Source organism: Poecilia mexicana, unplaced genomic scaffold (assembly GCF_051168715.1).
Source record: "Poecilia mexicana isolate PSO_F unplaced genomic scaffold, ASM5116871v1 scaffold_3, whole genome shotgun sequence".
In the NCBI taxonomy this organism is placed as follows: domain Eukaryota; kingdom Metazoa; phylum Chordata; class Actinopteri; order Cyprinodontiformes; family Poeciliidae; genus Poecilia; species Poecilia mexicana.
In genome coordinates, this window is record NW_028263372.1 from 16,696,370 (window position 1) to 16,721,123 (window position 24,754).

General features: G+C 37.9%; 1 protein-coding gene across 2 annotated transcripts in view; it reads left to right on the top strand.

Moving 5' to 3' along the window:
* The window catches only part of gpc5a (glypican 5a), a 135,959-nt gene that overhangs the window by 72,854 nt on the left and 38,351 nt on the right, over window positions 1-24,754 (top strand). For both annotated transcript variants that reach the window (XM_088004238.1, XM_088004240.1), the window contains exon 9: window positions 13,764-13,917. In XM_088004238.1, coding sequence (XP_087860364.1) covers window positions 13,764-13,917 — 154 coding nt within the window. The remainder of the gene's footprint in view (window positions 1-13,763; window positions 13,918-24,754) is intronic.

The window sequence follows — 24,754 nt, forward strand, 5'->3', positions numbered from 1 at the left end:
TACAAACATAAATCTGAAAAGTGTGGTACGGAGGATATCCCTGTGTACCTACACAGACCAAAGCACATGCATATTCTTGATTGAATAGCTAAGACGAATGCTTACTTATCTCCATCTACTGATATGCAAGGCTGGTAAAGACTTGCTTGCAAAGTCTTCAGGGGAGTAAAATACAAAACATGTTTTCACATGTTTTCACATTTTTAGGGAGACATTTTGAAAATTGACTCATGAAAAAGTACTTCAAAGTTTGTGGTTTTTAGGATAACAAAATGTAAAGCAAGTGTCATCATTCAGGATGTATTGATAATTTTCCGTGTCATAAATATGTTGCATTGATTGGTCATTAAAGACACATTAATAAGTAAAAAAATCATTAATAACAATCATTAATAGAAATTAGAATAATTTCTATTAACTTGTTGCAAAGTAAGCACCGTCTTCAGCTACTGTAGAAACAACTTTGGATAGAAAATCTGTACACACTCATGTCGATTTACCAGTGCAATCTGGTACATAAACTACATACATAAACTACATAAACTAAAATTATTTATGACACCATACCAAATCATTCAGCAATTACTCACTAATCTATTTAAGATGTTCAATTTACCAGAGTTACAAAACATTTTTAGCAAAACAGCAAATCCATGAACTTAGAGTAATGATGCTTTCATCTGATTAAACTAAAAGCATTTTAGAGAACACATTTGAACTAATCAAAATAATTTCTTGTCTCTCAAAAGTGAGTTTAGCTGATTTGTAATCCTACATTTATTTTTTGATTGGCTTACAGTTCTACATGACAAAGATAATTATAATGTCTTTTTAACATCGTAGTGTTTAAATTTATTAATTTTTTTCAAAGATAATCAACTAATTCTAACACTTGCAGGTTTATTTGAACATTTAATAAACTGGTGTCATACCCCTCGTGGTACTATTTTGGTTTGTGAATGGGTTCATTCCTTATTTCTTAAAGAGCAATACTGGCCATAAACAACTCATTAATCTAATAATGAGCTTTTTTAGCTAACATCAGCTTGCTTTTGTTTGATCTCCCATATTAGATCAATGTAATTATTTTTTAATTTGTTGTGAGAACTTTGTGAATGGCAGTGCCCTTTATTATTCCGTTTTAATAATAGCAGATCATTAGAGGCTCTTGGAAGAAGCCCTGGCATTTATTGCAGTGTGACAATGAAACTGGAGAACAAAGTGTAAGTAATTACTTAAAAGGGATTATCAAAATTCTTTGGTTTCACCTGTAAGTTTGTAAAAAGGTTGGAAATTGCTTGTGTTTTAATACTGATGGAGGAGGATAAAACCGTGCAAATAATGTCATGCTTATGAGCTGCAGCCCTTTTGTATACACATCAGGCACAAGTCAAGAGGCAGCTTGTGTTCACAGTGCTTGAGTCTAGTTTGCATGATCATCTCGCTGGGATTTAATTTGCAAATAGCTCTGACTGGCATCTCTCTCTCTAACCGCTGAAGTGCAGAACAAGTGTGAACCTGCATGTCTGACCTGGATTGTTTTTCAGCATCTTTCCCAAACTTTTCTTTTTTTTTTTTTTTTCTTTTTTTAGGTGTTGCTAACAACATAGTACCTTCTGAACTTGTAATCATCTAATTCTCAAGTAATTTGAACACTTTAGTAATACTTGAGAAATGCACAGCTTGTTTTTATGTGCGTTTTGAAGTCAGCGCGAAGTCCTTGTGAAGATAGAAATACATACTGTATGTATGCATTAGTGTGTGTGTGTGTGTGTGTGCGTGTGTGTGTGTGTACTTAGTGGGGGTTTATGACCTGCAAAAATATCAATTACATATACCAGTGCGCTCACTGATTCCATTGTACACATGAGCGACTACATGCACATCTTGCACATTACACTGTGTCAAGTTTCTATAATGTTGGTGCAACTTATTAATATCAAGATAAAACACCTGAAATTACTTGTTCAAGTCTGCTTGAATGGCTTAAAAGAAACTGGAGAAAATACGGGGAAATACAGGCACAAGGTGATATTTTGCTCATGATGAAACTGTTTTCCCATTATTTATGAGGATAAGAATGATGCTTCGATGCAAATGTTGATGCTTAAGGATTCGTTTCTGCCTATCAGTAATGCTCTTTATGATTTCTATTTATTCGCCCCTGACCTTGACGAGGTGCAGAACCTGCTCCCACCCAGTTTTGCCTGGACCAAATGGAAATGCATCATTACTATTCCTCAGCCGAGGCTGCAGGAGAAACACAAAACAGCAATGCGGCTATTGACAAATCAATCATGCAATCCGAGTGAACAAACTGTGGATTTCATCATCTTCCTGATCAGCAGCTCTTTCGTATGAATTATTTGTCGGCTCCTCTCCTTTTTTGCCTGTCTTCTCCTCCTGATGTGGTAAAACCCATCAAGAATCTATAAGTAGGCCCGGTCCCTGTGTCTCTCAATCAAAATCAGGGGCAAGCAGCTCCTCACCCAGTCTACAGGCTGAATTATTTACCACTCATTGATGTGGTGGTTGACCAGCAGTTTTGCTTGTGAATTATTCATATCCCCTCTCCTCTTAGTCCAAAGGATTAACACTCAAAATGTATTCACAGTTTATGTGTTTTGCTTCTAAATTTGCATACTACAATGCAGCATTTGAATGCTGTAAAAACCCAGTCAGAGAGCAAAGACAATCCTATTAATAAGCATGATCCAGGTCTCTTGATGTATGGCGCTGTAAGCAGCTGAACGTGACGCCCAAATACAGTTTGTTTGGTTAATTCCCGTAGAGCAGAATGTCAGGACTCTGAGAGGCATTCTTACGGGAAGCAAATCCCTAAACATGTGGCACCAAGACGGCATAAAAGTCCCACGGGACATTGCATCGAAAACAGCAGTGTGCTGCATAATGATTGGTTTGTTTGTCTAACCCATGCTCATTGTGACATCCATTACACCACGAGATAAGGACAGTGAATAAAAACATTCGGGGGACAAATCCAGTTAAGCTGCACACCTGTAGATAACTCTATCTGAAGTGCTTGCATGTGCTTACAGTCTGGGCTGCTGCGGCAGCAACAGCATAATCCTCTGTGTTTAATTGGCTAAAATTTGAGCCATTCCAACTCCGTCCTTTCAGCAAAAATGGAAATATTGTCATTCTGCCTGTCTGTGGAAATGCAATGCAAATAGAAATAATGAGGAAAAACAAAATCTCTTTGTCAACAGGTTGTACTGATATGTCTTGTTAATAATTGAGTTAATGGATATTTGTTAATAAGGATAGTTGAATGAGTTAAAGGTAGAACATTTCTGTGTTTAAACTGGTACTACATAGTTAAATGCTGTTCAAACAAAGTCATACTGTTTTCTTATGTTTGTTTTACTCTTTAGATTTCGATCAAGTCTTAAATATCTGATTTTCTTGGTTTGAAATGTCATTTCTTACCATTCATTATCTCAAAACTTGTTAACTAAACACTGATGCAGAAACAAAAGCGGTTCAACAAAAGAACATAATTAATCTCAGAAGTACACGATCCTCCTTTCTCGACTTAGGAGCTAATGAAGCTGTCTGCCGGTCCGCTCGGTCTTTAAGATTCAGCACAACGGTCCGAACTTGAGGTTCTCCAAACGCAAACGTGACTCAAGTGAAAGAACCTTCTGACTGCCTTCTTTCTTAACCGATTATGTTACCACTCTGGGAATGCCCTCATCTCTCTTCTGCACCTGCAGTGCCTCGGCTCAGAGAAGTTTGGCTTCAGGCGTTACTGTGGCTGAATTCAGCCGCTGGAATTGATCCAACTCAGAACCACCATGACCCGCTGACATATGGTTTGCTTCAGGGGATTGTGGAAGGAGCAGACCTCCATTCTTAAAAATAAGAACTCTTTGTAGCCTTGTTCCCTTTTCTTACCCTCTTGCCACAAGCCTGAGCAACATTAGCCTTAATTACCCCTCTGCTAACTTATTTGTCTTTTCCACAGTTACTTTTTTAGACAAGAAGTAACTGCAAAAGGGTTGTATTTGTGTTTTTACATCTTGACCTCAGCGCTCCTACGTAAATAATACATGAGGTGATTTGCTACTTGCTACATGAAGCTAGGTTAAATCATTTTTTGGATAACTTACAGATTAGGAAATGGAAGAGAGTTAAAAAAAAAAAGAAAGGGTGCACTGTATTTATTTACAAGCAATTTAGTGATATGTAATGTGACCAATGTTTTTCTCAGCAAATATATATTTTAATAGGGGTTAATAATGTGAAATTTACACCAGATGTCAGTAACAGCCCAAGTACAAGTTGTACTTACAAAACTACACACAAATAAATCAATGCAAATAAGTGCATCACATAAACTGTATGTGATTACTCATGAATAAATATTGTGTTTATTGAAGTATCCCTAAAAAAATTCTGGAATTTGTAGAAAAAATATATTTAGTTTCCAATTCAGTTTATTTACAAAAGGTAATGTTTCTAGCACACTACAAAAACCGTCTATGCAATCCTACTGAGAGATTAGTTTAGATTAGTTTAATAACTAATTTAATCTTAGTTATTAAACAATGCAGTCGAGTTGAGTTTATTATTTTAATTGATAAAAAAAACAAACTTTCTATCTAAGCTGACTGCATTGTGTCACCGATCGCTCCTCCTGCATGTAGAAAGTTTTAAACCTAGTCTTAAAAGTTGACAGGGTGTCTGCCTCCCAGAGTAAAACTAGGAGCTGGTTCCACAAAAAGGTAGCCTGATAAATAAAAGATTTTCCTCCAACTTTTCAAACCTTTAGGAACATCGATACACCTGAAGTCTGGGAACAAAGTGCTCTGTCAGGAACATATGGGACAATCACATGTCTGATTGAGGTGATTACTAAGGGCTTTATATGCTTTGATGATCATTTTAAATTCTCTTCTGGATTTATCTAGAGAAGGTTAAATTAGGGAACTATGATCTCTTTTTAATATTTTCATCAGAACTCTTGCGACGGTGTTTTGGATGAGCTGAAAACGTTTTTACTATATTTGCGGAATGGTGGTAAGAATTTGCAATAGTCTCTCGCCTTGAATAATATAAAAAGGGTTCATATGACAGTGGCACTGCACACTTGTTGTCTCTAATTCGTTAAAGACGGAAATCCAGGTGCTACATTCTCATCCCATTCTAATTTCTGTTCTCACTGAACTCCTGCTTTCTTCCGGCTGATGCACTTGGTGTGGATAAACATACTGTCAATGCATGTTCCATGGAGAGGAAAATGGAAAATGACAGTCAGTATCTTGGGAGCCAACACATATCCTGACACTTTTTTTTTTTTTTTTTTTTGCTCTGACTGGCAAATATGATTATTGTAAGAGCTCTCCTCCTCCCTCAAGTCTAAGGACACTAGATCAGGCTCAAAGAGAATACTAAAGGACGTAAAAATGCTGTCAAAAGTTCTATCCAACCTCGTGGATCTCTCAGAACGAGTCGTTTTGGCAGATGAATCTGTTCCCTTCTGTAAAAGATAGAAGACAAATACGTGCTTTCAGTTGTCACCGATAGTCTGAAACCTTTTCTTATTTCCTGTGTTTGTGTGGAACCAGACGTGATAGATGTCAATGGAACAACATGCATCTCCAGAACGAGTGGTGATGATCCCCTTGCATTTACAGAGGGGCAGTCACATTGTTACATTTCTGTAAATGCACTACAGAGTGTAAGGTTGCAAATTGGTGCTGACAGCTGAGTGAAAATGTAAAGTATTAGACAGCAGCACGATCACATTTTTTTCTGTTTTTTTTTTTGCCATTATGAATTCAAAAGCAGGATTTTAATTTAGTTTTTTTTTTAATGACTCAAGCAATTAAGCCAAGCATATTCATCCAGAAACAAATGAGCAAGTTTGAGGCAGTCCTGTTGTTATATTTCTCCTTTCTCCCTTTGGCTAGCTCCGGTGACGGATGCCAAATATCTACGCTAATAAAACTGTTGAACTGTGGAGCTCTCAACTGTGAACAAACAAGAACACAGGCTGTGTCATTAAATTATACTTCAAAAAGAACACAACAAACCAAATGTTTACTTTTAGGCACAGATTTAATGTTTTCATGTGTGCGTGTGTGTGTGTGTGCGTGTGTGTGTGTGTGTGTGTGTGCATATGTTTGTGTATTTGTAGGTAATATTCATTATTTTAGCTACCTGTGGGGGGAAGCTGCCTCTGACTTGGGTGTTGCATGATATAATGCTCCAGTAGCATTTTCCAGATGGCAGAAGGGAGAAGAAAAAGTGTGTGTGTGCGTGTGTGTGTGTGTGTGTGGGCTGGATGACTGGTGTCCTTGATTATGCTCTGGGCTTTCCCTCTGCAGCCGGTAATGAAGATATCACACAGCCACAGTGGGTCTGTGCCAGTAAATTTTTGACAGGGACAGTTTCCAGGTCTGCACAGTACTGTACAGTACAGTGAAAAGTAATTCATTTACAGTGATGCAGATTGTGAGCATCCACATTTTATGGCGCGGTGACGATATTTGAGCCAAGCCTCAGTTCTCACACCAAAGCTTTTGAGACAAGCCACAAACTGCAGTCCTTCTTATGATTTTCAGAGCTGGTGATGGAAGTAGCTGGTATTATTAGAAAGTATGCGATGTGAATAGAAAAAAAAAAATCAGATTTATTCTGGACTGGAGTTTTCCAGGGTAAGTTGTTAAATGAATTTTAACTTCAGATTGGTACTTCGAAAGCTTTAATAAGACGTTTCCCCTCCTAAATATGTAAAGTTAATGGCTTCATCAGTCCGTTAAAGCAAGGTCAATTAGGTATTTGCCACTTTACCTTATTATTTCACATGCTTCATCTAGATGACTCTGTGTGGAAATCTTAAAGAGAACCAGCGAATACGAGCATTTACTGTTCTGTCAGTAGCATTCAGCATATCAGATGTTGTCTACATTTTGTTTTACAGGATGTGCCATACATTTGTAAGAACTGATCTAAGTGAGCCACAGATTGTGCGGTTATGATAAAACACTGTTGTTTCATGGTCCATGAACATTCAAGGTTGTATTCCTCAGGGTTTAGTAGCAAAACTGGGACAGTTTATTTCTAATTAACCACAGGGAAATATATATATATATACATATATATATATATATATATATATATATATATATATATATATTGCAGCCTAGCCTCAGAAAATGATCACTTCCTTGTGAAATCAGAAGCTCATTATATTAAATAAGGAGCTTCTGATTATTTCACAGAAATAATCGGAAGCTCATATTTTATAATATTAAACTATTCTAAAACATTTTAATGTTATAAAATATGCACCTTTTTATATATTTTATAACATTAAAACAACAAATGCTAGGTGATAGACTAATGCATGGCAAAGTGGAAGAAATGTGATAGATACTTTTAAGAATTATTTTCAAATAAAAGTCTACATTTATCCCCTGAAAAGCTTTTTTCAAGCCTAAATGGAGTTTTATTTGGAGCCTGGTCAATTATTCGATATTAATGCAGTAATTTCTGTTTTCACAACAGTATCCTCTTCCCATGATAACTCCTTTTTTAGCATATTGTCATTAAAATATATCGAAGAACAACACAGTAAAGATTCCTGTGTTTGCATTGCCTAGTTAAATAGTCCAGTCCCTCAGCTTGGAATAATTTTCAACAAGAGTCTGAATTGGCAGAGCATTATACACTTGTTGAACTAAAAGCAATGCTGAAAGGCAGCAAAGTAGACTTTTATTAATTGCAATTGCTTTCGATTGTCAATCATGATTATTATTGGTTGATCTTATTATTTTATGATTTGATGAGGAGAAAATAAATCAATGGATAAAACTGTGACAGTAAATAAAATAAATACAGCTGAAAACGATAAACTATGTACTACTAAATATTGGTAATGATATATAAATATTAATTAATGTGATGCTGAAAATCAAATAAATTAGAACAATTATTTGTATTATTTGGATGTAATATTTGGCTCATCAGGCCATTTATTAATTTCCGTCAATGAGTTTTTTTTATCTAGTAAAATAAAGGTTGTTATTTTTAAAGTCCAGACTTAAATCCAATTCAGAGTATCCATAAAGACTTTAAAATTGCTAATCACAGAAGTTCTGACTTGGTTTATGTTGTGTTGCAAAGGAGAATGGCCAAACTTTATGGATACACGTATCTGGTGGTGGAGATACATGTACCTTAAAAGGTTGGCAGGAATAAAGCATCAAAATGTGTTCCTTTTACATATAGACTCAAGGCAGCTACAAACAAACACACACCAAATTTAGTCAGTTTTATTTGTAACTAGTTTAACCTAGTATATATCCGTTTTGTTCCAGCTCATAATTATGCTCTACTTTGTGTTGGGCTATCACATAAAATCCCAATTAAAGTTGATTTGCAGTGTGACAAAATGTGAAAAGGTTATGTAGAAATGAAAACTACTGTAAGGTGCTGTTTAACCAAAGAGGCTGAATGTTGAATGCTGCATTGCACTTTCAGTTTCTCTGTTCATTTTTCAAGGTCTTTATGTCTGATACTCATGTGGAATACAACAAGTCCTTCAGCTTATTGCAACGACTAAAAACACGAGAAGAAGCAACACATTAGACAGTAAATTAATATGTAATTACTGCATGTATCTGGTTGTTCGTAATGAAAGAGGCTTCCAGTGGAAAAGCACCAGATATATGATGAGATGTATGTCCTTGATGGAAAGAAGATAAAAACTTGAGCAAAGTGTGAATAGTGCACACTGTAGCCTGGAAAAAAAAGAATGCTTTATTTTAGTGATTAGTTGGCGATAATTGTAGTCAGTAAATGTTTTGCTGTATTTCTTGTCAGATCTAACAGCAATTATTTAAATACTGATGTGTCCTTGATTTGCAAATTATGAAAGATAAAATAGTAACTTCAAACTGCATTGTTGTGTTGTGAGATTCTCTGTGGAGTAGGACAGTAATAATCTGTTTTTGACAAATATACTGTCCATCACAGGTGTTCAGGTAAAGCTTCCTGATTAAATAATTTAGCTAGCTTGTACAGCTTCATAGGTGTAGGTTGAGTTTGGTGGAGTGGTTGACTCTTAGAATGAATCTTTGACATTATTATTTTTGTATTCCCATCACTAAACTACAGAAATCCACAACTGGCATATTGAAATAAGCTGTTATGATACAATTACCGAAGAAAACTAATATATATTTAGTGTTTGTGCAAACCACTGACCATTGACTTGAACATGTAGAGTAGTAAGATCTTACTGACAACCTAAAAGACTAAAACACTTAGCAATTGCAGTATTTTTCCACATTTTCAATCTACCTCCTTTGAATTGTTCTGCTGTGTGAGACAGTTTTTTTTTTTTTTCTAGAGTCTATGATTTACAGAGAGGAGTTTCTTTACTTGTGCGTTCAGTCATTGAGCCTTTTCTTAGCATTATCCTTGACAGGTAAATTGTTGCCACTGCAATTTTCCCTCTCGTCAAAGTCAGAATCAGACTAAAAGCAATAAGTCTGGCTTAAACCTCACCAGAGGAAGTACTGCTATTTTTCTGGTTGATATTGAATGTGCGGTTATGTGAAAATCCTAAAATTTAGTTTTGAATGATGTTCAAAAGTTTAAGAGCTGTTCATCTAATTTCTAATTTATCAAGCTTTATTGAAATAAATGGACAAAAGCATGAAGCTTTTCTTTAACAGTTAAAAGCAGACATGATAAAATTCACAAAATATGTTCTGTCAGTCGTTTTCTTTCTACAATTTCTGTGTCCTCAGAATATCTCAGAACATGAGGTGATGTGAGGGCAGAGAGGATGAAAGATTCTTCACTTAATTAAAGAAATCCATTATTTTTTGTGTTTTTTTTTTTCTTTTTTTTTAACTTTTGGTGCCATTACTGTGAGCTTGTTACCATCTGTTGCACATCCTCTAATGTTGTACTGTCCAAGTGCACCACTAAAAATATGGTACAGAAAAAGTCTTATTGTGTCTAGTCATGTTAGCTCTATGTTAAGGTGATAATTTCTAAAGAAACAGTGCATTCCCAATTGGCAGAGGGTCATACAGAATGTGAAGTATAGTGCAAATTTACCTGCGTATACGTGGTTATTTTTGTGCACAGAGTAATTGGTTTATTTGGGCATCATCTCGTCCCTACTCACTGCAGTAAGAGCCAGAGGCTAGCTCAGGGGCTGGGGGCTGTCTGGAGTCAGAACAAATCAAAGCACCTGTCTCATAGCCAGGGTTACACATAAATCCTGTGTCATTCAAAGCGATGAGGCTAATAACACAGACAGGTAACACAGGCTCACTTCAACCTGAGTCAGTCTGAACAGTGTGGCTGCTCGACCCAAACACTAAAGAGGTATTTCCCCTGCCAAGGAGGAAAAGAACCGTGAGCCTTGACTGACAGGGTTTATCATAAGTTACAAATGTTTCAGCAGCTTTGGGACAAAAACTTGACTGGGAAATATTATTGCATTTTCCAAGACTTGTCTAATTATTCATTGCCCTTTGGCACAAATAAAGTAATCAGCTAATGAGCAAAAAAAACCAAAAACGCACCCACTGTGTCAAACTTTCCTCATAATACACACCTGTACTTCAGGATTTACTGACGGTCTAATCAGATATTGTAACTGTATGATTAGATCACCCCAGTCTGACAGTGAAGTGAAAAGTTAAGTTTAATTTATAAATTAATATTATAAAAACTAAACCAACAGGAAAAGACAGTATACTGTCTTTTCCTGTTGGTTTAGTTTTTGCGCAATGATGAAACTAAACAACTTTAGTTGTTTTAACTTAGAACCTCAGTACAAAGTGATATTGTTTTTTCCTTAAAAAGTCAGATTGTCTCTGACTTTTTAAGGAAATTCAGCCAACTTGATTTTTTGAAAATATGCTACAGGTTGCTCTCGGACATTCGTAAGTACAGCTGGACATCAGAAGAATTTGTAGTTAAAATGACATGGTTGTGCTAAAAGAAAAATCCTTGCAAAGCATATTATCTGGACAGATAAAAATGAAAGTGATTCCAAATATAGCAGCTGGCTGGACTTGTGCTTATTCACTAATTCACGGCCCTCTGTCAGTGTGGATGAGCAAGCTGGACCTTGGTAAAGTTGAAAATGGACTGAACAGCTTCCAAACTTGCTGCCACTGACTGTCGAATACTTCTGTACAAGTGCTGATTCAGAAACACGTTTGCTGTCCACTGGGTCACAGCTTTCTTCCCCCGATTTAAATAAATGATTTACTGTATGCAAAGACCAAGTCTTTGAGCTGGGTTTAAAAACTGCTAAGACTCAAGTATTTATGAGTCATGAAGGAATCATGGAGGATGCCTTCACGTCACGATTCCAATAGACCTGGAGTTTTGTTTATTGGGGAACTGTACAAACTCCAATCTAAAGACAAATTATGCTAAGAAACTTATAGAAATTTCTTAGCAAGTTTCTTAGCAATGTGTTGCAACAAAATGGAATTCCAATTAAAATGTGACTTTGTGAGATCAATAGCTGTGTGATAAGAATAACCAATTGCATCCAGAATAGGATTAAGACTTTGGTAACACTTTATTTGAAGGGGTGTGCATAAGACTGACATGACACTGTCAAAAACATGACATAACACCTGTCATGATTTTGTAAATAATGACAATTTAATGCAAAGTTTGCATTTTTAATAGACTTTTAATGCAACTTTTAGAGCAACTTTGCATTAAAAGTGTCATTATTTACCGAATTATTATTTACATTCATAAAGACTTCTTTATGTTCATGACAGATGTTATGTCATGTTTTTGACAGTGTCATGTCAGTCTTATGCACACCCCTTCAAATAAAGTGTTATCAAGACTTTTTTTTTTAATAAAATATGGCAAACATTTTTAAAGTATATGCAAAACCTACCTCCACATTGGATTGACTCATCTGTAATTGAGCTGGACTCGACAAGATCTATAAGAGATACTGATGCCATCTGTCTCCCATCTTATCTCTGATTCATATACATTTTTATTTAATCCTTATGGATTACCCCTCTCCCCCACTGCACCCTCCTCCATCTAATGCTGCTTGTGTTTTTGTTGTTGTGTTATATTATTGTAAATGTATTTCACTTTAGGTATGTCTCATTGTTTGATTTTTGCTTGATCCTGATTTAATTTTGTCTTGTCAGTTAATAATTGTAATGTTGTTACTAAAAAATCCAAAATAAAGTACTCCAAAACAAACAAAAAAAAAAGCCAAAAAAAAAAAAAAACCTGCCAAGGGAAACTTGATGATGAGGTTTTCTATGCAAGGCACAGAAAACGTTGCATAGAAGGTTTTCTGTGCAAAGGTGTCTAAGGTTGTGTTGAATCCGTTTTTGGCAGTTTTAGCAACAAAATATTGATTTCCACATATTTTTTGAAAAGCTAAAGTTGTTATATTTCAGTTACTTTCTGTATAAAGAATTAAGAATGATATGAAGAACTAACTTTTTTTGCATGACATCTTTAGTGTACTTATTTTAATTATGAATTAATTAGAAAAAAGGACGTCAAGATGTAAACTGAGAACAGAAAACCTCGTTCCGGTCAAGTGGATGTGATAAAATTGTTTCAGACTATCAGTGTTTCACAGGAAACAGATGCGACGTCAAGGCAACCCTCCTGTGAGTCTTCTTCTCTTAGTTTTTTTTTCCTTTAAAAGGACGATGATACTTCAGAGTCGACTTTCACACATGCATCTGTGAATGTGTGAAATAATACAGCTCCTTCTTTCACTTTTTTATGCACATGTCCTGCACAGTTACAAGTCAGCTTTTTGACCTCAGAGAAAAAATAAATCGGTTACCTTAAAACTCAGGCTGCTTATTACTTCACAACAACAACAACAAAAAATGCAAATGCAAAACCTTGGAATTGCAGATAGCCATTATTCTCCATGATGCATTGAACATTTTTATTTGTTTTTATCATAAGTGGAAATGAAGTTATAGAGAAGCAGACAGCTTGAGACAGCCTGAGAGTTCAGTCCTGTCCATCATCTAACATGTCACCATTTAGCTGCAGCACCACAGCCTCTGTCCCTCCTCTGCCAGCTCTGAGCAACAATAGTAACTAATTGCTATAGTCCTTACCTTTCTGATCAACACAAGGCATTCTCTCTTGTTTCCAATGATACAACCAGAATTTAAATGAGCCAATTAGTGTGTGTATTTCCCCCAGTGTGTCAAGTTCACCAAGTGTTTGATTGAGATTCTGCAGCGCAGCAGTACAGCAAAAAAAGTTGAGCTGCCCTGTGGACCACTGGGACCAATAACGATGTGCATCACGCTGTGAATTCATTTATAGCTGTGTTGTTCAGAGTATTTATTGTAGCACATTGTTGGTTCTTCACAAATGTCTTGCTCTTGTAGTTTTTTTTTTGTTTTGTTTTGTTTGTTACAAATAAAAAGCATTTATTCAAGAGTATACCAAAAATCAGCCAGATGCTTTAAAGCGAAAACAGTTTGAGGTAAATTAATTACTTACTTTTCTATCTTCTGTCTTTGGTTTTTTTCTTGTCTTTTTGTTCTTTTACAAATAAAAAGTTGAGTATTTTATTTTGTCATTGCCATTAAAAAATGCTTTGATCTGAATTTGAATACACATTCTCCTGCCTGCAACGTGAGATCATAAATACAGAGTGAAAATTGTTCACTTCGTCTTAATAGTTCTTTATTTTTAACCATTTTTCTTATGTTGTCTTTCTTTTTCACTGTCAGTTGTTGCAAGGAAAGACCATCCCTAAGCTGGGGTCACTGGACCAGATTGAAACAGGAAGTGGAGATTCAGAAGGACATTACAGCGGTGACTGTGATGATGAGGATGGATGTGCTGGGTCGGGGGGCGGCGAGGCTAACAGAAAAGTCTCCAAAAGTAAGTAACTAATATGAAATATTGGTAATAAATCTCTAGTTAATGTGTTTGTCTTAAGGCAAATACATGAAGTCTGAACAAATTAGCAGACACATCTCAAACTTATATTAGTAAAATCAATGAGCTTACAAAGCACAACGTATGAAAATAATCGTATCATATATATATATATATATATATATATATTATTGTTGGTTATTTAATGTCACCTTCATTTCAATTGGCAAGATTTGACAAAGTTTTTCTCTTTATCAGTGAAGAAAGCTAAAGATGCAGTTACATATTCTTTTAAATAAGACTGGCTCCAGTCTCGTTTTATGACAGCCGTAATAATAGTCATTAAAGATAATAGTTGCTATGGGGACATTATTGCAATCAAGGCCTGTAACTCGAAAAATTATTGCTCCTCAGCGGTTCAGCAACCTTCAGTGAATCACACTGGCAGAGCTCTCCTCTCCATTTTGTTACCTTTTGCACTTTTCTTTTAGCACTTATAGATTTTCCCTCTTCTCGCTCCTCTGCTCTCCATCAGACATGCTAACAACCTGATTAATTACCTTTCTCGCTTTGCCTATGGCGACTCAAAGGAAGCCGGGGTCATCCAAACTCACCATTCTACCCATGAAAATGTTTCCTCTGCTGCTTGTCGGCCTCACTCTAGGCTTCAGCCGCTTAAGTTCAGGAAAGCTGCTTAACGATCACTCATCTGAAGCTGTCGGGAGGCTCTGACATTTATCACCCATTACAGCTGAGCCGCCCTTTCCTTGTCACAGGCCAGATCAGGCTGCCTCCTATATTTATAACCCGCTGTCTGCTGTGACCTCTGTTGAACATCGGTCCCCTGGTGCCTGACCCTCAAAACAACAGGGAGGGACTTCTTCTCAGTCCCTGCAGGATTTAGTGGCAACTACTGTACCGAAACATACATTTATTTATTTATTTCTTTGTTTTATTATCAGTGTTTAGTTGTTGGACAATGTCCATTTTATTGTTCATGATTTGAATAGTTCTCATCTGCTTTTTTACAGCTTCTTTTATGCGACGCCGTATGCATTTTTAAAGCCGTGTTTCCATCAGTGTTTTTTATGCTCATTTCGAAGTGTCACATCAGAAATCGTTGATGGAAACGGCAAAATACAAAATAACTTTCTCAAGTCTGCAGAAGAGCTTTCCGAGAAAGAGTTAATGTGTTTAAAGGGACATGGACACACATTTGCCAAATGAGTTCTGGCATGGCGAACTTTTCCATCCACTGGTGGGTCTGTACATTACTAGAGGCACGAATTTCCAAGTTCAAACCCTCAGAATGGAGGGGAGGACTCTGTCCATATTTCTGAGATGTGCTTCTTGTTTATCGCAGCCGTACGTAGCTTAAAAAAATATGCGGGTTGATCTGATCAGTGTTTGATACAGCCTAAAATGTTGTGATATTCAAAATGTACTTTTAATCTTATAAATCAGCCTAATTTACAAAATACGACTCTATGAACCAGCAAAATTTAATTAAGTTCCAAATACTAGGAGTCAACTGTGTTTCCTATTTTTGCACGTTATTTCATGTATTGAAATATTTAATTTTGCTTGCTGTCAGTGACACGACTTTGGATTTTTATGAAGTTACCAAAGCTTCCTTGGGAAACACAGTTGCTTAATTGGCTACCTTGAGGTTAAAACACTGTGGTGAAGATGCAGCTTTAATGACTGCTGTTAGTATTTTTCAGTGAACGTGCTGTAACTTCAAAACAGAACACCTCAGAGACAAAAACCCAGAATCCAGAATAAGAGGCAGACACAAGAAAAACTATGCATTTTGCATCAAAGCCACTGTGTTAATAACATTTTGGCCAACAAAAAGAACTGGACTGAAAATAGTCCTGTGAAAATAGATGATCAAACAATTAACTATGTCTAATTAAATAACAAGGACAGTCTGAGAGATGAGACGTGTAAAAGAAATATTCTGTAGTGGTTTGAACAACATTTATAAAGTGAAAGATATGTTTTATGGAGGACATATAAAATGCATCACAAGCTTACAAGTCAGTCAAAGCAGATTACCTGCGGTGATAGTGCTATTTTGCTATTTCATGATTAGATTCAAAGCCTAAAGACCATGTATAATTTAATTGGATTTCTTTGTCTGCTATAATTCATAATCTCTCTCTCATTTGTGTCTTTGATATTTATCTGCTGAACATGCAGATGATAGATCAGTGTGATAAAGAATTTAAATGAGATGAGCTCAATACTGACAATACAAGCTTGATTTAAAGGATTATCCTTATTAAGCAGAATTATTGTTGCACAGAATCGTTACATATGCATGTCATCGATGCAACAAAATGAGCTGTGTGTGCTTCTGAGATTTTCCTTGGATATTAAATATTTACTTATTGAAGCAAAGCAGCTTCTATAGTATTGTTTTCCATTCTCAGCATTTCAGTCCAAACAGGTTTTTTTTTTTGTTTTTTTTGCTTTTTTCTTCACTGAATGGTAACTGAAACAATTAATTATTTTTCGAGAAATTCAGAGAAACACTTGAAAGCACAGAGAGAAACCAGAAGATTGATTCACATCATCAGGCTCATTACGGTGGTGCACGGACTCCTCACAGCTCAGTGGGTGACATTGAAACGGAAAACACAAATCCAAAGGGAAAATCAATTCAGCATGAATCCAGGTTCACCGCATAAGAAGGCTTGTTCTTATGCATCAGTGAATTCTGGGAAAAGGGTTCTAAGTAGAAATGATGAGACAATTAATAGCTATTTTACATTATATTTAATGCCAATTAAACAGTAAACTTGGTAAATTAGTAAAACAAAATACCACAATCATATGTTAATACATTGATGTCCAGTTTTAGTTCTTAATTGCTATGTAAGAACACAGTGTCACTTATGGCTCAAAGCAGCTGTACCTTTATTAACATCGAATGGTATTTTGGTGGGCTGAGGCAAATTTATGTCTTCACTCTAAATTTTGAAGTCTCATTTGTGGTAATTCCACAAAAAGCTTTTGAGACAATTAAGCTAGAAGTGCAAATGTAAAACTAATGAATGTAATTAAAAGAGCTGGGACATCCAAACTTATTTTCCTCTGAAATAATGTGACAGCGAATAAATGGTTGACCACACATGCTTTATGACTCTAATTGCATTTTGCCCCAAACTCAAACTTGCTTGAAAATAAAGCAGTCCAGTTAAGTTGCTGCTTTGTGTAAATACCGCTAGCTATTATTATCTCTTCTCAACAAAAATACTGTCAGCTTTCAGTCCCCATTTGACTTTAATTTGTAAATGATTCATGTGTTCATTTATTTAAATGTTTAATGACGTAAAGACATCTGAGCCTCAGAACAAAATCATATTATTCTTGCAGGAATTGAAAAGCAAAACCATTAAAATCAAACTATTAGTAATAGCTAATGTGTTGTTTTTCCGTACCCCGTGATGTCATAAATACAAACAAAGCCTTTTGCAGATTTAGATAGTCAAGAATGCTCAGAATCATGTTTTTTTGTTTTGTTTTTGTTTTGTTTTTTATGAATTGATGATATCCATCTGTGACATTTACCACTTGCCACAAAATTTCTGGTCTGTGTTAATGATCTGTGAATAATGTTTTACCCATTGTCTGCTGTTCGATAGCTACAGGAAGGGTTGGTTGTCGTGCGTAATGAGGATGAGTGGCACCGTATACCCTGCTGCTAAAGCTGCTGCTTTTGGTCTTATTTACATTTCTCTTTCATATCGTCCTACCCTGAGGGAAAACTTATGCAATGCTATGGAGGAGTTGAAAAAATGGCCTTATAAAATGGGTTAAAACAAAAGTGTAAAACTGTTATATCACTTAATGAATCAAATTGTTTAATTTCTTTCCAAAACCATTTGTGCTAATGAATAAATGGATGAGTTGGCTTGTTGCCAGTGCGCATTTTTAAAGCCAGGACTTTTAATGACGTTATGTGGATTAGTATAAGTGGCACACCTGTCCATAACATGTGCACCTTCACTGCTAAAATGAAGGTGCACAGTTAATCCAAAATTACTCTACATAACTTTGGAGTAAGAGAAATGCTAATAGGGTTGCGGTAAGGGCATACCAAAGCTTAATATTAGCGTGGGTCAAACCACTTACAGCTGGACATAGAGAGGTTAGGAATGTCTACAATATTTGTCTGACTTTTTCCAACATAACAGTACTTCAGGCAATGAAACATGTTCCAATCATTATTCTTACAACTCCTCTGCTTAGCAGCTGCTACAGTTTTCTCAGGATTGAAACGGTTTACTTTACTTCTCTAATGGTACCCAATGCTCCTTGTTATGGTTACTGGTCAGCTTAGGCTTTGTCTTGGTTGATTGCAAACCTTTTCCAGGAAGGTTTTTTGTTGTTTGTGTTTAAGTGCAAATTGTTCTTGATCTTCAAGGCGCGAATTTTGCAGTGTGCTCCTCTTTCTCACCCCACGTTGAATCTAAGCTCACTTCACTGTGTTGCTCTTGAACATCCTAATTGTTATGTGCTTCGGGCACATTATGATTTTTGTCTATTTCTTTTTTGTTGTTTTCTTATAGACTTTGATTAAATGACATTTTGTAAATATATTTTGGAGTTTGGATAATTTCTTTTTGGACATTTAATAATTACGTTAATTTGTGGTGCTGTTGGTCCGCCTATAAATAGGCTGGCTTTCTGCATGTAGGGAGCCTCCCCTCCATTCCCGCCTGGGCTCCGCCTCTCCGCTCGCTCCCGCTCGCTCCCGTTCGCTCCACCACCAGCTGCTGTGGGCCGCAGCTGAGGGTTCCAGCCAGCCATGCGGTATCTTTGTTAACCTTTGTTTGTTTTTTCGTTGTGATTTTGGCCTGGTGGGACCGGTTGTCCTGTTTTCGATCTTTCTTTTGCATTAGGTTATTTTTGTTTTAGTCCGGTACTAGTAGGGGCTTCGACGGCCCTGTATAGGGTTGGCCCCCTGCTGTACCGTTTTGTTATGTTTGATCGGCTCACCAGGTCCAACTTTCTGTTACTACTTTCGGGGTTTTGTTTTCTTTATTTTTCTTTGGGACACGGGATTTGAGGGTTTGAATGCTATTTCCTTCACAGAAAATCAGAAGAACCTGAATTAAGAGAAACAAAGTGAAGAGAATTTATGAATAAAAATAATTGTTGAACTCTCAACTGTGGTCTCGTGTCCTTAAATATGTTGTGCCCTTGGTGGACGTAACATATTTATGGGGGCTCGTTTAAACAAAATTTGCCTTTACAAACTTGTCGTGTCCTAAGGTTGTTTCATGTTTTGGCGATTATGTTGGGTTTAGTGGGCATTTTTGCGCAGTTGGCGCGCGTTGCGCTGGTTAATTAGGACATTCGGGTCTGGTGTTCTTGTAGCTTTGTTTGTATATGAGCGTTCCTGATTAAGTGTGGCTTGATTCTAAGGGTAGATATGGAATTTGACCTGGATGAGTTTGTTCAAAAGCCCACATTGGATACTTTAGGTAAATGTACAAAAGATCAGTTGCTGTTAATAGCCGAGCATTTCAAGGTTACAGTAGATAAACGTGTTAAAAGAGGAACAGTTGAAGCTGAGTTGTTAGAAGCACTGGTTCAGATAGGAATTTTTCCTGCTACAGTTTTACCAAAAAGTCCTGTTGGATCGCTATCGAAAGCTTCGTTGCCAGATGACCCGGTTCGTTTGAAGGAACTTGAAGTTGAAATAGGACGGCTTGCTTTGAGAGAGAAGGAGCTGCATCTTGAACAACGAAGAATGGAGATACAAGCCGAACTGCGTTTGAAAGAACTTGAGCTTGGTGCTGGGTCTTCGCAACCCAAATCGAACGATTTTGATGTTAGTAAAAATGTTCGTTTGGTTCCTCCATTTAATGAGCGGGATGTTGATAAATATTTTACATTGTTTGAAAGAGTGGCACTCACGCTTAAATGGCCTAAAAATGTGTGGACTTTGTTGTTGCAGTGTGCATTGAGTGGTAAAGCGCAAGAGGCGTATGCGTCTCTTCCTGTGGCTGACAGCCTTGATTTTGAGAAAGTTAAAAGTGCTATTTTGAGGGCGTATGAACTAGTACCTGAAGCTTATCGTCAAAAATTTCGTAAATTAAAAAAACACTACAATCAAACGTATGTGGATTTTGTTAGGGATAAAGAAATTCTCTTTGATCGTTGGTGCTCTGCTAAAAATGTTGCTGACTTTGCACAACTTAAGCAGCTCATTTTAATGGAAGACTTTAAAAACAGCTTGCCAGAAAAAGTTACCACCTACTTGAATGAAAATAAAGTGTCGGATGTGTCAAAAGCTGCAGTTCTCGTTGATGAGTACATGCTGACGCACAAAGGTAATTTTGAGCGCTCACATGTCTTTAATAAATTTGACAAATTTGAAAGTAACGGGAAGGAGTGTACTAAAACTGTTTCACTTGTCGAATCAGATATACCTGCTGCGCCCAGTGGCGTTGAATGCAAATCAGATAACAGGGTGGATTTAAAAACTAATGTAACGTGTTTTTATTGTAAAAAGAGAGGACGCATTGTGGCTAGTTGCCCGGTTTTACTGAAAAAGAACACTAAGCCGGTCGCTCTAATTAAAACTGTAAATCACGTTACTCAGTCACTTTCAACAACAACGCCTTGCGAGCATGCTGATTTTAAGCCTTTCGTTATGGATGGGTTTGTTTCCGTGTCTCTAACTGGTGAAAAGATCCCTGTGAAAATATTGCGAGATACCGCTGCTTCTCAATCTTTTATTTTGGAGGGGATCTTGCCATTAAATGGTGACACTGCGATTGGTTCTGTTGTGCCAGTTCGTGGTTTTGGCATGCAAGACGTCTGTGTTCCACTGCACAAAGTCGTGATCCAGTCTGAGCTGTGGTCTGGTGATGCTGTGGTTGGGGTGCGTCCTAGTTTCCCAATAGCAGGCGTCTCCATGATCATGGGCAACGACTTGGCTGGGGGTCGAGTGTTGGTTACCCCGGACGTTACACCCGTTCCGGTGCTACGCGACTGTCCAGATGAGCTTGCTCGTACATACCCAGATGTGTTCACGTCGTGCGCTGTTACGCGTGCAGCACTTAAACGTCAACAAAAGGAAAATAAAGATGAGTTTGACTTGAGTGAAAGTTTTTTGTTCAATGCTGAATCCGACCATGTTCCATTAAATAAAACTGTGGAGGACGTGTCTGATATAAATACACTGTCATTATCTAGACAGCGGTTGATCGAGCTCCAAAAAACTGACAAAAGTTTAGCGCTATTGTTTAACGATGCATTAACCGATAAGTCTGACTCCATTTCTACTGGCTATTTTTTAGATGATGGGCTGCTGATGCGTAAATGGACGCCGTTAAATGTATCTCCTGTTGAAGAGTGGAGTGTGGTGAAGCAGATTGTGGTTCCGTCTCCATATCGTTCAGAAATTTTGCGGTTAGCACATGATAATCCCTTAGCAGGTCACCTCGGCATAAGGAAAACCTATGATCGCATTTTGCGTCATTTCTTTTGGCCGGGTTTAAAGAGTGATGTCGTGCGCTACTGTAATTCGTGTCATTTCTGTCAAGTATCTGGAAAGCCAAATCAGACGATTCCTCCTGCTCCTTTGTATCCCATTCCAGCTATCGCTGAACCATTTGAAAGAGTATTAGTTGACTGTGTGGGTCCGCTACCTCGAACCAAAGCAGGAAATAAGTTCCTGGTAACAGTTATGTGCACTTCTACTCGTTTTCCGGAGGTTTTTCCGGTGCGTAAAATATCTACCCCTGTAGTGGTAAAGGCATTAACGAAGTTTTTTTCAGTGTTTGGTTTACCTCGGGTTGTGCAGACTGACCAGGGGTCTAACTTTATGTCTAAAGTATTTGCGCAAGTTTTACATCAACTTGACATAAAGCACTGTCACTCTAGCGCGTATCACCCGGAAAGTCAGGGCGCACTCGAGCGTTTCCATCAAACCTTGAAAACAATGCTTCGCACCTACTGTTTGGAGTTTGACAAAGACTGGGATGAAGGGGTACATTTACAACTGTTTGCTATTCGGGAGGTGGTTCAGGAGTCTCTCGGGTTTAGCCCGTCGGACTTGGTTTTTGCTCACACTGTTCGCGGTCCTTTAAAGCTATTGAAAGAGAAGTGGTTGTGCGAAAAATCTGACCAAAATTTATTGGACTACGTCAGTAATTTTCGACTGAAGCTGAGCCGTGCGTGCGAGATAGCTAAAGAACATCTTAAAGCTGCACAGGCTAAAATGAAGTCTTTGTTTGACAGAAATGCAACTTTGAGAGTTTTTCAGCCTGGGGAAAAAGTGTTGGCTTTACTTCCGGTTCCTGGTTCCAGCTTACAAGCACGCTACAGTGGACCTTATACGATCACCAGACAGGTTGGAGATCGCGATTATCTGATCTCTACTCCTGATCGGAGGCGGACTTCACGCTTATGTCATGTTAACATGTTGAAGCCGTATATCGAGCGTGCGCCCACTTTGAATAAATCTGTCAGTTGTGTTTCCAGTGAACGAGATGACGCATGCGTTGGGGCAGGTGCGGACGCACGGGAGGAGCTGTCCAGTGCTGAACCTGAAGGTGACGTTTTCTCCCCGGCTGTTACTGAAGGGAGGGTTCCAAATTCAGAGGGGTTGGAAAACTTGCCTCTCTTGTTGTCTCACCTTGATGTTTCCAAGCAGGCTGATGTAATTTGTTTGATCCAGTCTTATAGGTCACTGTTTGCAGATATTCCCACTCAGACTCGTGTGCTCAGCCATGATATTGATGTTGGTGATTCCAAGCCTATTAAACAACATCCTTACAGAGTGAATCCAGACAAGCGGCGCCGTTTGAAGACGCAGGTGGAGTACATGGTGAAACATGGACTTGCTGTTGCCAGCAGTAGTGCGTGGAGTTCGCCATGCCTCCTGACTATTAAAGCCAATGGAGAGGACCGTTTCTGTACGGACTTCAGGAAGGTGAATGGGGTGACTAGGCCGGATTGTTATCCACTCCCTCGTATGGAGGATTGTGTGGACCGTGTGGGGGCTGCCCAGTTTGTGACAAAGCTGGATTTGCTGAAGGGATACTGGTAGGTACCCTTAACGGCACGAGCCCAGGAAATTTCCGCTTTTGTCACACCCGATGATTTCCTTCAATACACCGTGATGGCTTTTGGGATGCGCAACGCCCCAGCGACGTTTCAACGGCTAATGAATGTTGTTTTGTCAGGTTTATCATTCTGTGAGGCTTATTTGGATGACTTGGTGATTTGTTCTTTTACATGGACTGAGCACGTTGATCACTTAAGGACTGTGTTTGCGCGTCTGAGTGAGGCTAATTTGACAGTTAATCTCTCTAAATGCCAATTCAGCCAAGCGACAGTGACCTATCTTGGAAAAAGGGTGGGGGGAGGTCAAGTGCGCCCCGTTGAGGCTAAAGTAGAGACCATTTTGTCTGTTCCAGTACCCACCACTCGTACTGAGCTACGCCGCTATCTAGCGATGGTTGGTTACTACAGGGGGTTTTGTAAAAACTTTTCCTCTGTGGCTGCTCCTTTAACAGACCTACTTAGCCCTAAAGTAGCTTTTATATGGTCTGATCAGTGTCAATCTGCTTTTGAGCAAACTAAACATTTGCTAGTTAATGCTCCCGTGTTGTCTGCCCCTCGTTTTGATGTACCATTTAAGTTGGCTGTTGACGCATGTGACTCTGGCGTCGGAGCTGTCCTTCTTCAGGATGGTACTGATGGGGTGGAACATCCGGTTTCTTATTTTTCAAAGAAACTTGACAAGTATCAGAGATGGTATTCCACCATTGAAAAGGAGGCATTAGCGTTGGTTCTGGCATTAGAACATTTTGAGGTGTATGTTGGAGGTTCTAGCGGATTTGTGGTTGTTTTTACGGACCATAATCCGTTGGTTTTTCTGGATCGCATGCGTAATAAAAACCGCCGTTTGATGAATTGGTCTCTGCGACTCCAATCATTTAACATCTCTATCCAGCATATTCGTGGTAAAGACAACGTAGTGGCCGATGCACTCTCCCGGCTTTAGTCCTGTTTGTTTTTTTGTTTTTTCTGAATGGGTTGAGTTTTTTTTTACTTCAATCCCCATTCAGAGTCTTTGGGTGGGGGTGTTATGTGCTTCGGGCACATTATGATTTTTGTCTATTTCTTTTTTGTTGTTTTCTTATAGACTTTGATTAAATGACATTTTGTAAATATATTTTGGAGTTTGGATAATTTCTTTTTGGACATTTAATAATTACGTTAATTTGTGGTGCTGTTGGTCCGCCTATAAATAGGCTGGCTTTCTGCATGTAGGGAGCCTCCCCTCCATTCCCGCCTGGGCTCCGCCTCTCCGCTCGCTCCCGTTCGCTCCACCACCAGCTGCTGTGGGCCGCAGCTGAGGGTTCCAGCCAGCCATGCGGTATCTTTGTTAACCTTTGTTTGTTTTTTCGTTGTGATTTTGGCCTGGTGGGACCGGTTGTCCTGTTTTCGATCTTTCTTTTGCATTAGGTTATTTTTGTTTTAGTCCGGTACTAGTAGGGGCTTCGACGGCCCTGTATAGGGTTGGCCCCCTGCTGTACCGTTTTGTTATGTTTGATCGGCTCACCAGGTCCAACTTTCTGTTACTACTTTCGGGGTTTTGTTTTCTTTATTTTTCTTTGGGACACGGGATTTGAGGGTTTGAATGCTATTTCCTTCACAGAAAATCAGAAGAACCTGAATTAAGAGAAACAAAGTGAAGAGAATTTATGAATAAAAATAATTGTTGAACTCTCAACTGTGGTCTCGTGTCCTTAAATATGTTGTGCCCTTGGTGGACGTAACACTAATACATTTTTATTTTATTTAA